Below are 23,594 nucleotides of genomic sequence, written 5' to 3'. Positions count from 1 at the left end.
TCCTACCCATATTACAAAGGCCCGAGCCCAATGAAGTGCTTACCCTATACCTCGGGCAACTAGTTATGCCATAAGTGCAGTCCTAGTCAAAAATGTCGGAGTAGAAGAAAAACCGGTGTACTCATAAGCAAGACCATGAACCCGGCGAAAAAGAACTACACCAGAATTGAACAATTAATACTCGCCTTAGTATTCGTGACGCAGAAGCTACGAACATACCTCCAAACTCACAGGATTAGGATACTTACAAAGTCTTCAATAGAATCAGTGCTTGACAGTGCAGTGAGATCGGGACAGATCTCTAAATGGAGTGCTCAAATTAAGCAATTTGACATCTTCTATGAAATGAGAACAACGTCAAAAGGTGGTAGCTGATTTCCTGGCATACTTTCCCTTATACGATGAGGACGAGATTGAGGATATCCCGGGCATGGAAGAAGATCGAGAGGATCCATCAGATCTCCTCGAGACATGCAGTCCGACACGATGGGTAGTTTTTGTAGATAGGTCGTCCAATAAAGATGAATCGGGCTTAGGATTAGTCTTCACTACACCGAAAGGAAAGAAGATGGTCTACTTGTTTAGGCTTGAGTTCAAGGCGACAAATAATATCACTGAATACGAAGCTATCATACACGCCTTACGGTTAATTGTGGAACTAGGAATTCGTGATGTAAGACTAACTAGCGATTCTCAGCTGGTGATTCGAAAGATTAGTGGGCAGTATGCTATCCATGATCTGGTATTGCAAAAGTATTAGGATCTCACCCAATTTTACATCGACTAGATCCCCAATATCAATTTCCGATACATTTGCAGGAAAGACAATCGACACTCGGACACTTTAGCCTATATCGCCTCAATGTTAACAGACTCGAGTATTGAAGGCATCCGAGTCATGAGGGTCCTGATTCCCTCCATACCTGAAATAATAGATACAAAGGCGTATATAGCCGTAACCACGACTGATAAATATGAGGCTGGTGATTGGCGCAAACCCATCCATCAATACTTGGAGACGGGAGAACTACCAAAAGGACGACCCGAGATCAACAAGATCAAAAGTAAAGAAGCAGCATATGAACTGCGATACGGTATACTATACAGAAAATCTTATTTAGGGCCTCTCTTAAGATGTTTGAGCAAAGAAGAGGGGCACTCAATCTTGAATGAACTACATTATGGTGCCGCAGGCAATCACAGCTCAGGTCGAAGTCTGTCGGCAGAGCCAAGACAATGGGGTATTTTTGTCCATACATGGATGAGGACGCAAAACACATGGCATTAATTTGCGACGAATTTCAAAAGTTCGGCAAGAAAATACATGCACCAGTAGTGTCATTAAACTCAGTAATAAGTCCATGGCCCTTCGCCAAGTGGGGAATCGATATTGTGGGACCACTACATGTCGGGTCGGGACAGATAAAGTATTTGATTGTAGCTACAGATTACTTCACCAAATGGGTGGAAGCCGCACCATTAAGACATATCTGAGACAAGGACGTGTTTCAGTTCATCTGGGAACATATCATCTGTCGCTTTGGCATCCCAGCAGCAATCGTCCCGGACAATGGGAAACAGCTGCAAGGAAAGAAAATCGACCTACTGTTTAATACTTACAACATTCGAAAGAGTAAGGTAACACCAATTTACTTACATAGTAATGGGCAGGCCGAAATAACAAACAAGATAATAGCGGATAACCTAAAAAAGAAGTTGGATGGAGAATACGGCGAATGGTGTGAAGAGCTCTAAAATGTTCTGTGGGCATATAGAACTACTCGAAGAAAAGCAACCGGCTTGTCACCTTTCATGCTTACATACGGGACAGAAACAATCCTTCCAACCGAGGCAATGATACCCACCACAAGGACTGAAGCATGGAGGTTGAACATCTCGGCGGATCTAATTCTAGACAATCTCGATGACTTAGAAGAATCTAGAGAAATCGATCTACAAAAAATGAAAAAGTATCAGAGGCGATTACAGCGCGAATACAACAAGCATGTTCGTCCGAGAGAATACCAACCTGGACAGTTGGTAATGAAGGAACTACCCAATTATGAGCGTGACAAAAAGGGTGGAAAATTGGGGGCCAAATGGGGCGGACCATACAATATCGTGTCAAAAGTAGGAGAAGGAGCGTATAAGATATTGAAACCAGATGGAACCCCAGAAGCACGACCGTGGAATGATCGGCACCTGAAACTATATCACCCATGAGTGGTGTATAAGCAGGTATGATACTTTGTCATTCGATTCCTTTGAAATCGACGAGGGGTGGGGAATATGACATCTACGACTAATGGTCATTCGTACTCAGGGCGACGGCAGTGTGCAAGTGCCGAGGTGACTTACACTCGAATGGTCGTTTCGAACCCGGGGCGACGACATTGTGCAAGTGCCAGGGCGACTTACACTCGACGGGCTATTCGAACTCGGGGCTGTGGCACTGTGCAAGTGCCGAGGTAGTCTAATGGTTCTGGTGGTTGGAAGCCAGTAACCGGTTATCAAGGCATGAGTACTTGAAAACCGAGTATACAACATTGCTCCCATCGCAGGTGATCGAACCCACTTGCCCGGGACAGTTGGTTGATAACTGACCCGGGATTATCGGGACATAAAACCTAGGAATAACTAGGTGCCCTTCCACTGAATCAAAATGACAGTGATGAGATACCTCAGTCGGGACATGGCATTGGGCCCGATGACCCTCCCTGTTGAGTGTATTCGACAGTAACGGAATTTATACTAACTTATGAACAATTGACAAAAAATGCAGGAAATAACAAGGTTAACGATAAACAACGAATCGTAATTCAGGCGTATGACAAGTAATGTCGTAAAATAACAAAAGCAACCGATTGGTGACGCATCACCCCATAAGACAAGATGTTTGGAAAAACATGGGTGTTCAAATGACGGAAAGAAAAATTACATCACGATATAAGGGGCGGATAGTGGCGCAGCACTACAAAAGGCATAGCCTATTCATTAGGCGTGACCGATCCAGAACCCACCTTCTTAGCAGAAAGATCGACCCACTTATTTTCAATGTATTCCTTCATACCTTCCTTGATCTTCAAAGAAAGCTCGGCGTGATGCGTCTCCCTTTCCTCGGTAAGTCGTCGAGCCAATGCATTCGATGAAGCTTCAGCAGCAACAACTCTCTCGTTCAATTGGGCCTCACCCTTTTTCAACTGAACGACCTCTTGCTCCAGAGCTCGGACCTTACCTTGCTTAACTGAAAAACACGAAAACAAATAAGTATCATGATAGACATCATATCAAATAATTCTCGGATGGCTCAGAATAACTGTAGGGACCTGACAATGCAGGAAAAGCTACTTTTAAAGATTCTTCGGACTTAGGAAGGTCAATCTCGAGTTTGGATATTTTCGAGGTCAGCTCGTTATATTGTTGCTCATTGAACTCATTAGTAGGACATTACTTCTTGTGATCGCTCCAATCAGCCTTTTGTCGGTTGTGCGCCAGTTGAAGACCAGACAATTGATCTTGCGTCCATTCCAATACTTGGGATACCCGATTGAATTCCCGAAGTCTCTCCCCTAATTCTTGATTGGACCTCGCGACAGCGTCTTTTTCTTGCAGGAGCCGTTTGCGATCAACATGCAAATCTCTGTTCTGAAGCCTCAACCTGTCACACTGACTTTCCAAGGAATCGACTAATGATCCCATTTCGGCGACAGTACTCTGTGACCAAGATAAATCAGCCCGAAGATTATCTATCTCTTCGAGGACATACTCAAACCTTTGATAACTGAGCAACTCGGCTTGAAGCTGCTCGATTTCGGCGGCCTGATGATCAATCTTATCATCCTTGTTATGAATATTTTGTTGAAGGGTGGCGACATGGACTATTTCAATGTTCAATTTTTTATTCATCCGACGATATTCTGAAGCAGCGTCTCTATCTAGACTAGACATCTCGGCTAGGAAGACAACACTAAACTCTGGATATTGACACTACACACTCAATCAATAACAACAAGATTTTGATAAAGTACCTTTAGCATCAGCAAGCTGCCTCTCCAGCCCTCGGGCCAGCTTCTGCTCTTGTTGCAGCTGGATACGAAGGTTCTCCATGGCCTCTAACTCCTTTTGACGGATGGCAGCATCCAACAACGACTGATTTGCAATCTAGAGCAGTTCGATCTCAATCATTAAACAACAGCCATGCCATTTTTAATTCACATCGATTATAAAAATAATTATTTTTATAATCTTGATCCATGGACCATATGGTTAGCAAAGCAAGTGGTCCCGCAACCACCATATCTTTCTACCATGAGAAATATTAAAATAATATGTTTTAAAATATTTTTAATGGTTGGTCTTACAACCAAAAATAAGAGTTTCAGTTAAACTCATATTCTTCATAAAAGGATCAAATAATGCTCGAAGGACCAACATAAAATACCAAAATTCTCAGAATTGGTCCACAGACAGCATAATCACACGGGCATGCCACCATGACCGGTAATGGTCGGTCCTTTGGCTTGTAAAAGCCGGTCCCACTTTCTTTGATGATTTTTGACCTAATTAATCATTTAAAGTTCATATTTGGTTAAAAATCTTTCCTGCAACTAGGAAGATCACCCATTCACCATCAGATTGTCTCATGACTATACCAAGAGTCGATTTCACACCCCTTGGTCAGTCCCTCCTCTCTCAATAATTAGGTTTTACTACCTATTGCTCAGTCAAGCACTATTCAATCATTCTTTAACCAAATGGTTTGCAAAGGACTTTGGGGAATGCTCAATCGAACACTTGGACACTACATGGACGGTTCACCACCTTATGTAGTCAGTCCCTCTCTCATCAATATTTTGAGGATTTCATACTGATCCAGCTATCAATATTTTGTTGGTTCATCAACCAACATTTGGTTTGTTAGTCGACCATTATCTTAATATTATGTTCTCTCTTTGTCATTCGACTGATGGATCAATATGAACCTTCTATGATCATCCAACAATGATTATTTTACGAATTTCCGTCAAAGTGCTCAATGCACCAACATGGTTTATTAGGAAATATCATTAAACCATAAATATCTTTGACTATCATTATTGCTTCAACTAGCGTTATGATATGTCATGGTCAAGTAACCTAATTCAACGTTCATGGTCCACAGAACATGTTGATGTTCCATCAAACACTTCATGCTTCATACATCATGACCTTTAACCATGAACTATCGATTAAGACTCATACTCTTAGATTAAAGATTGACCGCATCTGCAAAGCATACTTTTACATGAGACATTAATTAATGTCACATGGGGGGATATCACTAGGGTTTTGGTCTAGCAACATACGCTACGTGTGGTGTGAGGCACATCCGCGATGCGAAATGTGGTAAATCATGCTGACAGTAAATGAAATAGTGGGTGGTTAATCAACCAAGTCTTCTTCGTAAAGAGGAAATGGTTTTTGCACGTTCTCCCACTTCCTTCAACTATCACCACTTACGGGAGATCAATGTGCTTCAATAAATAGGTTTCTCAATCTGTGATTTGATAATAACAACAACGGCATTCAAGTAAGACTCATCACTGTGAATTATAAAACACTTATAGTGAATTTCTCTCGTCTACATAGAGAATTCCTCTTCAAAGCAGTTCAACACATCACATCATCAATCGATCAATCTTCATTGATATCCACACATTCTCAGTTTCCCTTCTTACAGACCGACCCTTCTCATTCTCTTGTGACCGAATTGAACCTGGAATGTCCGTTGTATTTGTTTAGGCAAAGGTCCTACAAATTAGTCTCTCGAACTTAAAGTACTCCTATGCACTACATTTTTTTAAAGGTTCAGACGATTTGCTACTTCGATCACTTGCTTCATCGAGCACTTGCCTCCTCCACTACTTTTTAACATAAAACAAACATGTCGTTTTCACCCACAAACAACTGGTCATAGGCATACGAATTTATTCAAATAGTTACCATTGGAAGAATGGTGGTATAACACTAACTTTCACACTCTCCTTAAGATGAGTACATTCAAGGAATTATATGTCTATGAACCTCCTCGTCTTGCTTTTCCTTCCACAACCATCACTAGTTCAGTTGTTGAAGACTATTTACAAAAAAGGGATGCAACTCTGGATATTTTGAAGGACAATCTCCACAAATCCCAATAAAGGATGAAACTTTATGCTGATAGGAAGACAATTGACAGAAGTTTTGAGGTTGGTGATGTTGTGTACATGAAGCTTCAACCATACAAACAATCTTCAATTGCTTTCAGGAGGGATTTGAAGCTCTCTGCAAAGTACGATGGTCCTTTTCAGGTCCTCCAAAAGATAGGCTTAGTGGCTTAAAAGATTCAAATACCTCTAAGCTCCAGAATACATCCAGTTTTTCATGTTTCACAACTGAAGAGGAAGAATTGGCCATGCTCGTATTCCTTCTCCTCAATTGTCAGTGGTGGATGATGCAGCTCATATTGTCCTCTATCCAGCTGCTATTCTTGACGCTAGAAGCATTACCAAATACGGGATAACAATAGATCAACTTCTTATTAAGTGGACTAACTCCACATCTGAAAATGCTACTTGGGAGAATGCTACTAATGTCTCTGCACATTTTCCAAATTTCAATCCTTGAGGATAAGGATTTTGTAGAGGGGTGGTACTGTCATATACCTGGACGCTGTCAGTAGTAGATGCCTTTATCTTCTGAATAAGCTACAAGGTAGCCGTTATTAATAAATGGGTAATAATTAGTAAATTTAGTTGAGTCAGTAGGATGTAGACATGTGTCGAGCAGGGAGAGGGTTTTATCGAGATATGGTCTATTTAAATATGTAAGAAGTCTGATGCTTTTCGTCTAAGATTAATGAATGAAAACCAAATAGAAGTTTGTTCCGAGATCGGCTAGTTTTCTGAATTAGAAGATTTTTACAGTGAGGTATAAGATTTATCTTTCAATTTTTGTGTTTAGTAATAGTTAAATCATAACAATTTTGAGAACACAATTTGGAGAAATTTTAATTTTTGATCAGTTTTCTAATCAAAAGAGCAATTTGAAATCTGATCATGAGAGGATACTGTGCATAAATCCATCAAGAAACAAGTTTAGCAAACCCCGTCTCTTTCCCTTTCCCTTTCCCGCACACTTTCCTGCAAAATTTAGCAAATTGCTCAGATTGTCCTCTATCCAGCTGCTATTCTTGACGTTAGAAGCATTACCAAATACGGGATAACAATAGATCAACTTCTTATTCAGTGTACTAACTCCACATCTGAAAATGCTACTTGGGAGAATGCTACTAATGTCTCTGCACATTTTCCAAATTTCAATCCTTGAGGATAAGGATTTTGTAGAGGGGTGGTACTGTCATATACCTGGGCGCTGTCAGTAGTAGATGCCTTTATCTTCTGAATAAGCTACAAGGTAGCCGTTATTAATAAATGGGTAATAATTAGTAAATTTAGTTGAGTCAGTAGGATGTAGACATGTATCGAGCAGGGAGAGGGTTTTATCGAGATATGGTCTATTTAAATATGTAAGAAGTCTGATGCTTTTCGGCTAAGATTAATGAATGAAAACCAAATAGAAGTTTGTTCCGAGATCGGCTAGTTTTCTGAATTAGAAGATTTTTACAGTGAGGTATAAGATTTATCTTTCAATTTTTGTGTTTAGTAATAGTTAAATCATAACAATTTTGAGAACATAATTTGGAGAAATTTTAATTTTTGATCAGTTTTCTAATCAAAAGAGCAATTTGAAATCTGGTCATGAGAGGATACTGTGCATAAATCATCAAGAAACAAGTTTAGCAAACCCCGTCTCTTTCCCTTTCCCTTTCCCGCACACTTTCCTGCAAAATGGGAATATTACCGCCAATATTCTTACTTTCTGCTTCCAGGCACCCAACTAAATTCAAATTTTTGGGTTAAAATATCCCGCCACTGCAATTTCTCTTCGGAAAATGTCACTTTGAAAATTTTCACTTTAGAACTCCTCCATAAAATCAATGATTCACCTAAAATCCACGATCCGTATGACACCTTATAAACCGATATCAGCCGTCGATAACAAAACTCAATTCCGCCATCAGCCGTTGATAACAAAACTCAATCCCCCAATCCGTATGACACTTTTAAAAACAGCAAATAGCGAAAAAACCATAATCCTTATGAAAATTTTCAATTCATTATCAACCGTTGATAAAACCTCCCAATCTCGCCCAAAATATTGTTCTCCTCTATAAATCCCCAATCCCAAGTCCTTCTTCCTCACAAATCAATCTTTACATTTCTCTCTGAAACCACTCTTTATCAGATCTCTGCAACTTTCATCCTCAGCAATGGCTCGTACTAAGCAAACTGCTAGGAAATCAACAGGAGGAAAAGCCCCAAGGAAGCAATTAGCAACAAAAGCAGCTCGTAAATCAGCACCAGCAACCGGAGGAGTGAAGAAACCTCACAGATTCAGGCCAGGAACTGTTGCTCTTCGTGAAATCAGGAAATACCAAAAGAGTACCGAGTTGTTGATCCGTAAACTACCATTTCAAAGATTAGTTCGTGAAATAGCTCAAGATTTCAAAACTGATTTGAGGTTTCAGAGTTCAGCAGTTGCAGCACTACAGGAAGCAGCAGAAGCTTATCTTGTTGGTTTGTTCGAAGATACTAATTTATGTGCTATTCATGCTAAGAGGGTTACTATTATGCCTAAAGATATTCAACTTGCCAGGAGAATCAGAGGTGAACGAGCTTGATAATCTCTAATTTCTGTGTAAATGTGTTGGAGGTTTATGGATTTTAGGAACTGTCTTTTTATTCTGGGATGTTGAAGCTCTCTGTGTTCTGATCTGATTCATCTAATGGAATATATTCTCAGTGTTATCTCTATCTTTTTTTTTTTTAATTAGAATGCTGTGCAGTCTGATTTCATCCTTTTCTTGAAACCCTAATTTCGATTGAATTAACTCCCAATTTCCAATTGGATTGGATTGAATTCCTAAGTTTAATTGGATTGAAACCCTAAATCATACGTATATAATGTCTTCTTAACCTGATCTTCATTGCTTGTACGTTATTAGACCACGACCTGCCATTTCTGCTTGATATGCATATGCTAGACCTGTTGCTGCAATCTCTTGGCAGTTCAAGTGATTGGTAACGGGTCAGCTGAACAATGTTAAACCCCAGAATCAGAGGTGAATGTAATGTGCATGACAAAAGCTCATTCCTGGTGTGGACTGTTGATGTGCTGCTGCTTTTCACTTTTCTGCAGCAATATAGGTAACCCAACATTATTATCTTACCTTTTGCTTTTTTTTCTTTATACTTTTTTTGGATCACTACACTTTTTATTTGAATCATTCATTTGACTAGAAATTTGGTTCGCAAGCATAATGTATTTCATCTTTCATATCCATTGGTTTGACAGAATGTGAGCAACGGTGTTTATGGCAGTATTTGAATTACATTTTTCATCATTTTGGGTCTAGCACAATTCTTGACTAATGTCAAAATTTACTATGTTTTTATTGCCCATTTTTTCCTAAATTTATCAGCTGCTTTTTTGAGTTCGTACTTGGATGTACTGTATTATCCATCCAGCTCTGAAAAAAGGTTGTGGATATGAAGTTCTAGCTTCAAAGAACCTCGGAAATAGTTCATTAATGTAGAATCCACACTTTGAAAGAGTCATGGTTATGGGTTGTTCATATGAGATGTGTTAGTAGGTAGGTCTTCTAACTTTACTATTGCTCTAGTACATTAAGTTCCGATGCTTAAGTTGACTTTCAATCAACTAAAGTACTGGTGGATATAGGGAAGTTGATCTGTTTTGCTCTAGTATACAGAAGTCTAGTTCTTTTATCATGATGCCAGTATACTCATTTAGAAATTGCGCTCCATATTGGCCAAACTTCTTAGATTTTACAAGAGAAAATATACTAGTCGATAAGCCCTTCCAGGTGATACTGCATTACCTTCGGATACGATACATTTGCAGTCACACTATTTATCACCACCATTGGTAGCATTATAGAAGTTTTTTTAGCACGATTCTAGTTAAAGGGTTGAAGAACATATATCGTTTGCATACTTGCATCTGCATAAAAGTATCACCTCCTTTAGATATAGTACTAGTAGGCTAGACGCCTGATGAGAGTACTTGCTCTTTTTAGTGAGGTTTAGTAGCACGTCAGAGCCTGAGATTGAGATAAATCGGATTAAAATACGGAAGAGATAAATCAGATGAGTTCATTTCAGTCACCAGAAAAGAGATTACAAACACCGACTTTATAATTCTCTAGAGCTATCTAGACTATAACTCCTTGAAATGGAGTTCCTTTCTCCTTCTAAACAGAATAACATAAGTTTGTAAGCAACCCCTAGAACAGAGGAGGCACAGCCTAATGCACCCTGGTGTTAAAGGGGAAAAACTCTCCAGCCACACTAACTCAAACTGAATAAACTGGAGAACAAGCGCAGTAATGCACCATGACCAGAAACTATCAACTAAGCTAGCTTATAATATTGAGACTGTTTATTGGACGCCAGCAATTGATCTTGCATAACAGATCATTCACCGTAAGTTTTAACGCGACTTCCTTATGAATTCAAGCAAAGCTTCATAGTTGCGATAAGATGACCCATCATGACTAACACTCTTACGTGCCATCTCCGCGACCTTCACCGCTGATTTCATTAACTCTTCTCTCTTAGCACCCATCATTTCCCTAATTAGCTTCTCCACTGTTAGTCTGTTACAATCATCTTTCATGTCCATTCCAATTTTCCACACCTCGCTGACATACCTACTGTTTACCTGTTGATCCCCCAAATGTGGCCAGCAAACCATGGGTACACCAGCAACCATGCTTTCCAGAGTCGAATTCCACCCGCTGTGAGTGAAAAACCCACCAACAGCTGGATGATTCAGTACCTCCTCTTGCGGTGCCCAATTCACCATGTAACCTCTCTCTTTCGTTGCCTCAACCAGCTCCGCCTGTATCTGACTTTCCTGGCCATCTTTGGCAAGAATCCAATCAGGACGTCTAACCCACAGAAATCTATGACTGCTATTGACTAGTCCATACCATATCTCCACCCATTGCTCCGGGGTCACCATCGCAATGCTACCGAAGCTAACATAAACCACTGATTTCTCTGGCTGTTTATCGAGCCAAGTCATGCAACTTCTGTCTTCCGCGTACAAACTAGCATTTGAGGATACAGGTAATGAAGAAGAAACTTTAGTAGTAGTGCTACTTCTCATGGCATTCAACAGTGCATTAAGAGGACCAATTGCGTATAGATTTGGCCAGTAAGATCTCATTTGCGCTAGAATTGGAGCTTCGATATCGTCGAATGTGTTAACCATGTGAGCTGTAGCTCTCATTGAATGGGATGTTTCTCTATTGATAAAATCTAGACCAGGATGGTTGGCTTCTGTAGGTCTAAAGAAACTTGGTAAATCTCTACACCGGAGAAAGCTTCCCATCTCTGGGACACTCCTCACCAACCGATCCATATCTTCGACTGCAACCGATAACAAATGAGCGACAATTTTGAACAATTTTTCAAACAAAATATGCGACAGTGTGAACAATTTTATGTACAAAAAAAAATGGAAATTGAATACATACCTTTGAATGGCATGTCACCATTTTCTACAAGTTTTGGGAAGCACAGATAAACCCAGATACAACAGGCACTGACGGTACGGAATGAAATGGATGGAATTTCCAGCTCCTGAGCAACATCAATTGCAAAACCTGACATACCATCAGTTATGATACAAGAAACTTGCCCCCGTGCGTCAAGCTTAAATCGATCTGAAATGAGTAATTCTCGAAAAGCCGGCCTGGTAACGTTGTGCATCCGATGAATCCCATCCTTAACAAAGTCTTGATGACTAGTGAATCCAGAAGAGTGATGTTGATCGTCAGAAAGACCGTCCGGCACTGTTTCAAAACCGAACCCCGGAAATCGGCTGAAACGGGATTGAACATTGCCAAGAGTAAGTAGACGCGAGTGATTCTGCTGGGTGTTGACAAAGGTCACGTTGATTCCGGAGATGCAGAGAATTTCGGCTAACTTAAGCATAGAATTGATATGGCCTTGTATAGGAAACGGGAAGATGAGCACATGAGGAGGTGTCAATGATTTACTTTCAGCCATGATTCTTGATTTTGGTTGACACTGAATTTTGAAATTTGGGTTTGATTGAAATGGTGTTCTGAGAATTGGGTCTTCCTTTGAGATTTCTATGTGGTGCCCTTCGATTCTACAGTTGTGGATTTCTGTTTTGGACTACTTCTGGTGTTTCATTTCTTCTGTACTCAAATTCTTGATTGTGCAGTGGTTTTGGGATTTAATTTTTTTAGATAGATGGTGTAACTAACATGTGAAATTTAATAGTTCGATTTCAATGTTGTAGGTGAAGTTTCAAGGAGGACTCTACTAAGCTTTACAGATTCTCCGCATTAACTTACAGAATCTTTGCATTAAATTTCACAGTGAGACTTCGCATTATAAATTTACTTTACAGATGAAAATATATCAAGCAGCTAATGACAGACAACATAAGGTTAAGAGGCACCTTCTTTACAAAGATCAATACACATGCTAACCTTGAGTTTGAAAAATCTAATTTTTTTTTGCTTTAGGATCTTGTTTCAGTCTTGTGCAGTTGACAAGCACTAGATCTAATTTTTGCTCAATTGTTTTGGTGTTGTCCAGCTTTGCGTGATATCTAATTTTGTTTTTTAGACTTACATCCACACTAGTATATGGAAGCCTAGTGTGGATTACAGGCTCATCAATAAATAACATGTGGATTACAAGGATCATCGCTGTTGTTGCCCAAACGACAGGCAAAGTAACCAAAGAGTAGCCTGGATCCTACCGGAAAAAAATAATAAACTGGGATAGAAATCCCTTATTACATATATGAAACCCAAGACAGCAGGGTGATAAAAGAAAGAAAACTATTCTCTCGTATAATATACAATCAGTGGGTTGATTACTGAGATATCGAAAAATTTATGAAGCTAGATCACATTCCGAACAGCTATAACAAAATTATCAATAATTTCACAGGAAGCAGAAACTATGACTTGATGACATTACTAGCTGTCCTTGCAACTGAACAACTTAAAGATTTTAGAAGGATTGGAGATGGCTTTCTAACTGTATGGCTCAATAATATCATAAGTGTTAACAGAGTCAATGCTCCAGCTTGATGGGCAGTACCAAGTGAGACTGGAACATATGATAGAAGTGTTGATACTCCCAAAGTGACCTGCAGCAATTACCTTAATAGAATATTATAACCACTAAAATTGGCCTACTTCCAAAATTATCAACGCTATTTTAGGTTTTCTGATATATAAAATTATCAAGGCTATAACGATAGCTAATAATGTCATTTAGAGGAAGAAACCACAAAACAAACTATACAAGATCAAATAAAGATAGTTAGTTACCTGAAGAGCTGCCATACCCACCGTGCTCCCAACTAATGAGCGTATAGCAGGATGTATGTCAAGTTTTCGTGTAGCCCACCATAAGCCACCAATTGATAGCAACGTTGCAGTTGCAAGAATACGGTGATCGAACTGTAAAATGTCATACAAGAAATGAATTAGAAAACAAAAAAGCAAACTTAAGACTGGTAAAAGTGTACTGTTTTTAAGAGACATCAGTGTACAATATCCTCTTTCTATATTATTCACCAACACTCTCCCTGTACAATTATGTACTACACTGTTAAAGAAGAAGCTTCGAGAGTCTGTTATATCAATTGGTTCTAATAATCTATAAAAATTATACAATCAGATAGGCCTGACTCGATGTAATCAGCTCAGAAATGATATGCACAGATGAAGCACAAACAGGCAACAGAAATGACAATGTAATACAAGTATCATATTTCGTGACTGACGCAAAGGAAGAGTTACCTGCACAGTAGCAGTGTTCTCAAAAAAGTTGCGCATTATTGGTTCCATACTCAAGATATCCTCTGGAATCCATGTATCGCCCATCTTGGGGAAAGTGTTAAAAGCATGACCCTGCCAAACGACAATCAAGCATGAGTTTACCCGTTTAAAACAAGCAAACAAATTGAGTAATCAGAAGTCTCAGATGGAAAGAAGAAGCCTGACATAGGAAAACAAAGTTTATTAAGTTGGCATGTTTTTGCAAGGCTGCTAGTAGAGGATACCAATTTGCTTGGGGTGTACAAACCCAAAGGCAATAAATGTTTTGTCTTATATGTATTTTGGTGCACCCCAAGCAAATTGGTACCCCTTATTAGCAATCTCTCTCAGATTTATCCATCATACAGTTACAAATGATGGAACCAGAACACGCTACGTACCGCATCATTCCCTGCAACAAAGGCTCCTGAAATTGCAGTAATTCCGACAACAAAGCTTACAGGGATGGCAAGTCTCCTAATTTTAGAAGCCCCACGAACCCAAGCTACAGTATCACTAGGTGGTTCAGGCATGACAACTGATAGAGCAGTCCAGAGAAGGCCACAATAAATACCAAATGCTGATGTAAGATGAGCTGCAAGGCGGTAAGGGCTCACTCTTGGCTGCACATATTCAGAAGTAGGTTCCTACATAAACAGGTACAATTTGTTACTTCCACGAGCTAACAGTCAATGCCAGAACACTGATTAGCTACAACAGAAAAGGTAGTGCCAACTTATCAGTGCAACAGAAAGAAGAAAAAGCAGATACAATAAAAGACAATAAGTCACTTCAACTCTGTTCTGGATGATGCTTCTTACCTCTAAACCACTTTTAACCATCCACCAGCCAATTAATCCCTGCCCCGCACCAAGTGCAAATAGTGCTGAGAGTCTCACACCAAGTTGGACAGTCATGTATCCTTTACGAACAAAATAAGAAAATGGGAGAGCAAACATGATACCCAAACCCCTTCCCCACATACGATGGGCGTATTCCATCCAATATATAAATTTAAAATCTTCAACATGCATCCCTTTGTTTACTCTGGAGATTGTCAAACAAGAAGATATCTAATCTCTTAATTCCACTTGACATAGTCACATAGCATGACATCATGAAATTATACGACTCAAGAATGGATTACCCATATGTATTCTAGTTTATTTTTATTAAATATAAAGCTACTTTTGACAAGAGATACTCTACATACAAATAATTAGTCGAAGGTTAAAACAAATAAAAATACAAATTTCTTTGAAGGGGAAAAAAGTATAAATGTATCAGCTGCAACTCACAGGAAAGAAAGGTTTCATTTGCATCGCTAGATTGAAAAAAAAGATAAAAAATGGCAATGGCAAGACTAACCGCTTATATTCAGGGGACTGCTTATATTTTTCAAATTCAACCAGCCATTCTTCGTCAGATATAGGAGGGAGACCACCAGTGAATTTCCAGTCAGTCATAGATAAACCGGAGCGGGTCAGTCGTGTAACCCCACCAAGTATCACCATACTAAACACCCAAGCAGCAGAGCCAAAAAGCCAAATCCCAACCATTTTCTGAGCATGAGGTCCTGCAGTTACTAGAAACTTTACTCCTTCCTTAGCTGAAGGAGAGATAGAAGCAGCTGTGCACATTCTCCTGGAAGATGGAAAAGAAAATCCCTGAAAGCACATTAATGTCTTAAAGATTTCAGAACGTCTGCTAAGAAAGTAATAAACATGTAAAACTATGAGCGCGAGCAAGCTACTATTTTAGAACAGAACAGGTTGCAACTCCTCATCCTAGAGACGGAAACCTAAGCAGGTTAAACAGGACATATGGGTGCTATGTGAAACAGAAAGGATCAGGAGGAGTGCACTGTTGTACTCTCTTAACGAGTATTTGGCTAGCATCTCTTTAAGAATGTAAGGTAAACAATACTACAAACTCAATTTAAATGTTGAAAAACACACCATCTACAAAAAACCAACGTGATTGCAGCCAAACAATGAAATTTAAAGGAACCTAGTTCATGTCAACTGTGATTTCACAATGACTAACGCAGCATTTGTGCATCAAACAAAAAACAAACCACTTTTTAAGAAAAGATAGGTATCCCGATAAAAATCTATAGGATAGTTTGCGTTGAGTACTGAGTATTTTTGATAATCTAGGTTTACGTAATATGAAGTTGGTCCAGTTTAGTGTTTGGTTGTACTTGACTAACTACTGACCGCATTGAGCATCACAAATGATATATGGTCAAGGCTATGCATAAGCCACAATACTGAATGTAGCTTTTCTAGTGTTTGCATATTGAAGTCCATTAACCTACACAGGTGGAGCTTAAATAGTCTAATGTGTGAGTGGCAATAGTTAGAGTAGTATCCAGATATTAAATTAAAACCCAGACTCTAAGCACCGAATAAAAAAGAATAATTCACATCACTTGCAAATATAACAAAATCAGAATGTGTGTCCATACAGAGAAATAATTCAAACCTTGTGAAGGGATCTGAAGCCATAGAAAGCGGCATTTCTGGTGAAAGATGTACATGAAGTTTTAGATGAGAATAATAAGATGTGAGAGAGACGAAAAGGTTCATTTGACACCCTAGACGCAGAAGAGGAGGTTCCAATGTTTGAGAATGGGTTAACGGTTTTATTTCTTCGAAGAAGACAGGTCAACTTGCTCCGAAACATCTCTACACCTCTCTCTCAGAAATTTGTTGAATTTTAAGGGTTTAACTGAAGATTGTATTTTGTCTGTAGATAATTACTGAAGAGCAGCACTTACCTGCACCTGCAGTAACACTTCATTGATTAGAACAGATAAACAGACTACAACGGTGTCATTCAAAAACAAAAGCTAATCATGTAAAAATCATTGCATAAATATTTGACTAATTTGTTAACTAAGATTTTAAAAAAACGCAGGCGATCCCTTTTTATAGCATTTCAATATCTCATCTCCGTTAACGAAGGCCTACAACTGGTTGTAGTCATTTCCGTGTCACATACAATTTGATTCAAAACGAGACTCACTAGCACAACATACAGTTAACACTCTCTCTACTTGTTTCTAAATGGATTTCTCAGCTTTTCCCTCAAATTCACATATCCATTTTTACAAAGGCTACTGTGTCAAGTGTCAACACCCTATAGTGCTAACTTATAGGAGGCATCTACTTATTTGGCAGAAAAAACAAAGCGCATTCTGTACAGAATATGATGCTATGAGATGATTCTGGTGATTTCTAAATCCACGATGCTGAGATTATATAGAAAGTGCAAATGCCAGATTGATGCAATATACATCCCCCATAACAGATGAGCAGTGTAAATGCCAGATTGACGCAATATACATCCACCATTCATCAGATGAAGACAGAGCTAACATTTAAGCATCCCCTACTGTTATATAATTCACAGTGGATGATGGTGGTTATGCGAATTTGACAACAGTTTGCTCGTGACAAAGTAACATTCTTGTTTTAACTTGCCAGCTCAAGAAGTAGATCATGATCCACAGAACAGCAACCCTCAATATGGAGTCTATCACTAAATGAAAAGCTAGAGGATTAAGATTCAAGAGTACCTATCTTCTAAAGGGAACCAAACATGCAAATTCGTGATGTATGAAGCTGCATTAAGACGATTAATTGTTTTTAGACTAGTTAAAAAAGAAGAAAGGAAAAAGTATCTAACCACGAGTACTCATTTCCCTTCACTACGGTAGACTTAAACTTACATCATAAGAGCATAAAAATTCTAAGTCAGAGAAAAATCTACCTGAACCTCAAGTAAAAAATACAATATCGAATTCTACTACTAGAAAGCCTAAACTCCTTATGTACCCAATATCATAGTACTTAATGACTCTATATATCAACACACACACACAAAAAAAAAAAAAAAAAAAAGACTAGTGGGATGAGTAATCAAAATCACAACCACCTAACTCAGAACAATACATTCTGAAATTACTCATCATAATTTTTGGAATTTCGATGAGAAAAGTTGAGATGATGATTAAACTTATTTGCAATCTGAAATCATTCATCATAAATGCTGGATTAATTCGAGTGTTTATACATTGAACTCATTTCTCACAAAAACTTCAAAAAAATAAATAAATTAGCAATGGATTGAATAGAGTGGAAGAGAGATTAACATACCTTTAGTTCAGGGTTCGACTTATGGTCAAATGGAGGAGGAGGAGGAAGGAGTGTGAGATCAGCAACAGGGAACTGAATTTTTATAGGGTTTAACGTTTAAGCCTTCGTGTCGGGTTTTAGACCATTTCTTTATTCAAACTTTGGTACTGGTTTGTTGGCTCGTACGACTAAGCGATTTGACCCGGAAGACTGAATCCAGTTTGACCAAAAACCGCTGGTTTTGACCTGAACCGTCCGAGTCGTACCATAATTAAGCAGAGATTGAATTTCGACGACTCTTTTGATGTTTTAGGGTTTAGGGGAGAAACAACAAAGCAAGGCATGGCGCCGCATATGACTCGGCTCATAGGGTTTAAAGCTAGTATAAATTTCGTTAAATACGGTAACCATTAGGGGTAAAAATGTCATTTAGGCAGGAATGAGTCACGAGTAGGTTATAAACCCACACAGAAGAAGCAGCAGCAGAAAGAGTTGTTGGTGTTGTTTCTCTCTCTCGTATAACCGACCCAACCAGTAGTAACGAAATACTACTTGAGTTGAGAGCAGAGAAGAGAGAGAGAGAGAGAAGCCACAGACGAGACTTACAAAACAATTTTGCAGTTTTTTATTTTTAGGGTTTAACTTCGAACTAAAGAGGAAGAGGCAGTCCAAGAGGAAGTAGCAGAAGCATCAGCAGCGGCCGAGTTTTTTTTAGGGTTTGTTCCTATCAGCTTTACTTTTTCGGTCTCTTTTGAGTTTGTGTTTCTTATGCCGCCTTGATTGCATTATTCAGTCATTGAAAATCTTTGGAAGTGGTATATTCTTAGATTCGGATACTATATATATATTTTTTTTCAATCTTCTAGCTTTGATGATTTAGTTGTCTGTGGAAAGGTATTTACTTTACTGAACTTAGCAGAGGGACCAATTAGACTCCTGTTTGATTTCGTGGATTGTGATTTATTGTTTTGTGGTTGAGATTTGGGGTTTTAGTGTTAATCTTCGAAGCCAGGAACAAGCCTCACTTAGTGATTTAGATCATTAAAACTTTAGGGTGAAATCTGACTTGTTTCTTGTTTTTATTTTGCTTAAAGGTCATAACTTTTTCTTATTCATCTGTTTCCTTTATAGACTTCATTGCTTCTTCGAATTTGTAATTGTTCTGCGGGTCTTTCTTATTGGGTTATATTGAGATTTGTTAATAATTAGTTATGTGCTGTGAGATTAAGGTTTTGTTATTTTATAGAGTTGAGATATCTCTCTACTGCTAGTGTGCACAGAAAACTGTTGTTGCTGGTTAAATGCCCTTATGGTTTTCTTTTATTTTACATCAAAGATTTTGCATTCTATAGAAATTCATAACATTGAAAGGAATGACACCTAATTGGAGAAGCACTTTCACTTAGCAAGTCCAAGAACTTGAGTTGTTCGGGGTTTCCTTTATTTACCATTAATATCAATATTAGTATCATTTCAGTGAATTTCCTTTTCTTCTGGCTAGATATATGTGTATGGTAACATTTTTAGTTGGAGTGTATAAACTGATGACTTTTCTTATAAATGCAGTTGGGAGTTTGTGGGAAGTTCACGTATAAAAAGATTGGGCCAGAACTTTCCTGTTCTGGGGTTGAGTTTTGAGAAGGCATTGTGAACTTGGCGGGGTTTTGTTGGGTTAGTGGACTCTACTGCAAATACAATGGTGACCCAACCGAAGCTTCGTCTTATTTCTTACTCAAATGAACTCATTGATGGACAACCAATATATGTTTCATCGAATGCTTTTCCTGCAAAAGCCTTAAATCGTGAACCAGCAGGGCATTCATTCCATTCAGCAGCGCTTCTGCTCTGTGGTTTTGGCAAGGAGGAAAAAGAAGTACAAGCAGATGATCAGAATGTGTCCAGTGATCAAAGCGAGTCTTATTTCGCATCTTCAGAGTCATATAGCAGTAAAGGGAAAAAGAAATCTGGTGACGGGAAGGATCAGCAGGACCACTATGCTTTGTTGGGTTTGGGGCATCTACGATTTTTAGCTACTGAAGACCAGATAAAAAAGAGTTACAGAGAGACTGCATTGAAGCATCATCCTGACAAGCAAGCTTCCCTTCTACTTGGGGAGCTAACTGAAGCTGCAAAGGAAGCAAAGAAGGATGATATAGAAAACCATTTCAAGGCCATCCAAGTAGCTTATGAAGTCTTGATGGATCCAGTGAAGAGAAGGGTTTTTGACTCCACTGATGAATTTGATGATGAAGTCCCAGCTGACTGTTCTCCGCAGAACTTCTTTAAGGTATTTGGTCCAGCTTTTATGCGGAATGGCCGGTGGTCAGTTATCCAACCAGTCCCATCCTTAGGTGAAGAAAACAGTTCCCTGAAAGAAGTGGACAGTTTCTATGATTTCTGGTACGGCTTTAAGAGCTGGAGGGAGTTCCCCCATTCAGATGAGTATGATCTAGAGGAAGCCGAGACTCGTGATGATAAGAGATGGATGGAAAGACAAAACTCAAAACTTAGAGAGAAAGCAAGGAAGGAAGAACATGCACGTGTACGATCTCTTGTGGACAATGCCTACAAGAAGGATCCAAGAATTGCACGGAGAAAGGAAGAAGAGAAAGCAGAGAAACAGAAAAAGAAGGAAGCCAAGTACTTGGCGAAGAGGTTGCAGGAGGAAGAAGCAGCTAGGGCAGCTGAAGAAGAGAGACTCCGGAAGGAGGAAGAAGATAGGCAGGCTGCTCTGGCTGCTTCGAATCAGAAGAAGATAAAAGAGAAAGAAAAGAAGCTCTTGCGCAAAGAGCGTGCACGTTTACGTACTGTTTCAGCGTTAGTGGTTTCCGAACGTTCTTATAAGGTCACTGAAGATGATGTTGAGAGTCTATGCATGTCATTTGATATTGATCAGCTAAAGAGTCTTTGCAGTGAGCTTGAAGAAAAATCAGAAGTGTGTGGCCGTGCCCGTATTCTTAAAGATGCCCTTGGAAGGACTGATGAGGAGTGCATTGAGGTTAAGAAAGTAGAGGTGAAGAACCAGCAACCAAATGGTTATCACGAGACTGATATTAAGAAAGTAGAGATGAAGAACCAGCTTCCAAATGGTTCAAGTGTGCAAGTCAAGGTGGAGAATCCATTACAAAGCTATGAAAAGAAAGATAAACCTTGGAGCAAAGAAGAGGTTGAACTCTTAAGGAAAGGAATTCAAAAATTCCCTAAAGGAACTTCTAGAAGATGGGAGGTTATCTCAGAGTACATTGGTACAGGGCGATCTGTAGACGAGATTCTTAAGGCAACAAAGACGGTACTTCTCCAAAAACCTGATTCAGCAAAAGCGTTCGATTCATTCCTAGAGAAGAGAAAGGCGGCTCCATCAATTGCATCCCCACTCACCACCAGGCAAGAATCTGAAGGGATAGTGAGTAGTCCTACTAATGGTCCAGAAGCTAATGGTCACAAAAGTGTTAGTCCTGAAAAGCCTTCAAGTGTTAGTAATGGAGTCCAGCAAAGTTCTGAGAGTGAAATAGACTCAAATGGGGTCTCTTCAGGCATAAATGCAGAAGCATGGTCTGCTGTTCAGGAAAGGGCTTTGGTTCAGGCTCTGAAAACGTTCCCTAAAGAAACGAATCAGCGTTGGCAACGTATCTCGGCGGCAGTTCCAGGTAAGACTGTGGTTCAGTGCAAGAAGAAATTTGCATCCATGAAAGAGAGTTTCCGGAACAACAAAAACTAGTTTTATTAGCTTGTTTTGGCTTGGTATAATGGATTGTCATGGGCACTGTGACAATCTCCTTAATACGGTATCATCAAATCTCTTTCATATTATTCTTTTCGAATTTAGATCTCCCTTCTCATGTCTCGTTTCCAGCCATTCACTATTTTGGTACCGTCTATATGTTATTTTTGCTGGAGGGGATTGCAGTATCTATCTCCGTACAATTAACTTATCCAATTATTGTTAGACAAAGAGGTATAGCTTTTTCTAAGCTAAAGATATATTGAGGAAATATTAGGCAGCTTTTCGTACTTGTCTTTCCTGCTTCTTCTGTTTATTAGAAACAAATGCATATGAATGATTAACTTGTTGGTATGATCATTATCTACAGTGGGTCTTGCTGCCTGTATATGTATGTGTTTGAATAGTTTCGTACTTAATTAATGGCCGTGCAGTATCATTGGTGTTACTGTTACAATCTAGAACTGAAGAAGAGTGTGATAGTCCACTTTTAAAGTCTGAAATTTTGTGACTGAGTTGCTCCTGAATTTTGTGACATTAAAAGACTAGTTTAGGACTGTTCGTTTCTTCTTCATGGGTACATATTTTCAGCTCCATCTTGAAGTTCTAATGGGAGCATCACAGAGGTTTAAAAACTTGATCTTTGCTTATTATTATTGAATTGACATCTTAATTTGTGCTGTAAATGCTTTAAAATGAGTAAAGAAAAAGTTTTTAGTTACTGCAGGAGGATACTCGGTTGTGTTTTCTGGGAAGTTCTTGGCTGCAGGATATTTGTTTTTTTTTTTTTTTTTTAATATCAAGAATTTCAGTCGCATAAAGACTCCTCCCATGGATTCCATGGATATTTTGGAGGGCTCTCCAAATATACAAACTTCACAAGGAAATATGTCCTTGTGAAGGGATTTACACCCTTTACAATGATTTTAATAACTACATCGGATTGTGATAATTTCGAATAATTATTGGGCATGAAAATAATCAAATACCTTGTTTTAGCCTAAGCTTAGATTTGTCGTTTGTATCAACCGATGGCAGGTTCGTATATTATTTGCTAATAATGACCCGCCGGAGAGAATAAAATACTACCACTAGGCTCGTCTTTACAGATTATTCATCAAGAGTAGGCGTAATACAAGTTGAGCAAAGTGTCGGAATTCAAAGTACTATATTGTTTTGCGCCAACCACTATTCCAATTTTTGCATCAACGGCTATTCCGCACATGTAATACTCGTACTATTTGCATAAACTAATGGAATGTTTAGACCATCTTGACTGTAATATTCGTACTATTCGCATAAACTAATGGAATGTTCATACCGAATGGGCTAAGAGCAAGAATATTGCTATGGCTGCTTCTGTTGCGCCTTTTACCGCCTGTTATAAGTCATCCACGATACCTCCCGAGTTTGAAAGTGGATTACCCGTCGTGCCACCAAGTGTTGCTTTCAACTTTCCTCGTAGTCAGTGGAGGGTGGTCTGGTGGGATCTTGTGCAGGTTAAAGATGATGTCAAGTGTGTCGCATTTGTTGATGGAGGTTCAAAGCCTACGTCTTCTATTGTTATTGGTGCACACCAGATAGGATTCGGAGAATTTGATATTTCAAGATCAAGATTTGGGTTTCAGCAACCAAATTTGAGGTTCTAAGGTTTTTCTGCTGGAGTCATGAAATGAATAAGTTCACAGGAAGTCTTGGATTTAGACCACTCCAATTCTACATTATCACTTCCTGGAACATGATCCTTTCTTAA

At 39.0% G+C, this 23,594-nt stretch overlaps 4 protein-coding genes across 5 annotated transcripts; 2 read left to right on the top strand and 2 right to left on the bottom strand.

Moving 5' to 3' along the window:
• Positions 1-8,263: 8,263 nt before the first annotated feature.
• On the top strand, positions 8,264-8,894 carry LOC113279858 (histone H3.2). Its single transcript, XM_026528511.1, has one exon. It carries the CDS (start codon positions 8,351-8,353, stop codon positions 8,759-8,761), a length of 411 nt encoding a protein of 136 aa, XP_026384296.1. The 5' UTR covers positions 8,264-8,350; the 3' UTR covers positions 8,762-8,894.
• A 1,343-nt stretch (positions 8,895-10,237) lies between these two features.
• On the bottom strand, positions 10,238-12,397 carry LOC113326249 (7-deoxyloganetic acid glucosyltransferase-like). The gene is made up of 2 exons (XM_026574013.1): positions 11,645-12,397; positions 10,238-11,537 (listed from the first exon to the last, which is right to left on the bottom strand). Exons 1-2 carry the CDS (start codon positions 12,177-12,179, stop codon positions 10,594-10,596), a joined length of 1,479 nt encoding a protein of 492 aa, XP_026429798.1. The 5' UTR covers positions 12,180-12,397; the 3' UTR covers positions 10,238-10,593.
• A 422-nt stretch (positions 12,398-12,819) lies between these two features.
• LOC113279848 (cytochrome c oxidase assembly protein COX15-like) lies at positions 12,820-18,228 on the bottom strand. 2 transcript variants are annotated; one of them, XM_026528500.1, is made up of 8 exons: positions 18,142-18,228; positions 16,466-16,766; positions 15,347-15,645; positions 14,800-15,025; positions 14,380-14,625; positions 13,961-14,071; positions 13,487-13,618; positions 12,820-13,302 (listed from the first exon to the last, which is right to left on the bottom strand). In XM_026528500.1, exons 2-8 carry the CDS (start codon positions 16,664-16,666, stop codon positions 13,111-13,113), a joined length of 1,407 nt encoding a protein of 468 aa, XP_026384285.1. In that variant the 5' UTR covers positions 16,667-16,766; positions 18,142-18,228; the 3' UTR covers positions 12,820-13,110. The 2 variants fall into 2 exon arrangements, with proteins under 2 accessions (XP_026384285.1, XP_026384289.1); XM_026528504.1 differs by lacking the exon at positions 18,142-18,228 and having other exon boundaries at positions 15,347-15,622; positions 16,466-16,583.
• Positions 18,229-18,596: 368 nt separating this feature from the next.
• On the top strand, positions 18,597-22,289 carry LOC113279842 (dnaJ homolog subfamily C member 2-like). The gene is made up of 2 exons (XM_026528495.1): positions 18,597-18,836; positions 19,687-22,289. The coding sequence occupies exon 2, from the start codon at positions 19,817-19,819 to the stop codon at positions 21,836-21,838; it is 2,022 nt and encodes a 673-aa protein (XP_026384280.1). The 5' UTR covers positions 18,597-18,836; positions 19,687-19,816; the 3' UTR covers positions 21,839-22,289.
• Positions 22,290-23,594: the final 1,305 nt, after the last annotated feature.

This window comes from Papaver somniferum, chromosome 1, assembly GCF_003573695.1.
Source record: "Papaver somniferum cultivar HN1 chromosome 1, ASM357369v1, whole genome shotgun sequence".
Lineage (NCBI taxonomy): Eukaryota > Viridiplantae > Streptophyta > Magnoliopsida > Ranunculales > Papaveraceae > Papaver > Papaver somniferum.
Note: the sequence above shows the minus strand (reverse complement) of the source record. Positions and strands in the feature narration are given on the sequence as shown.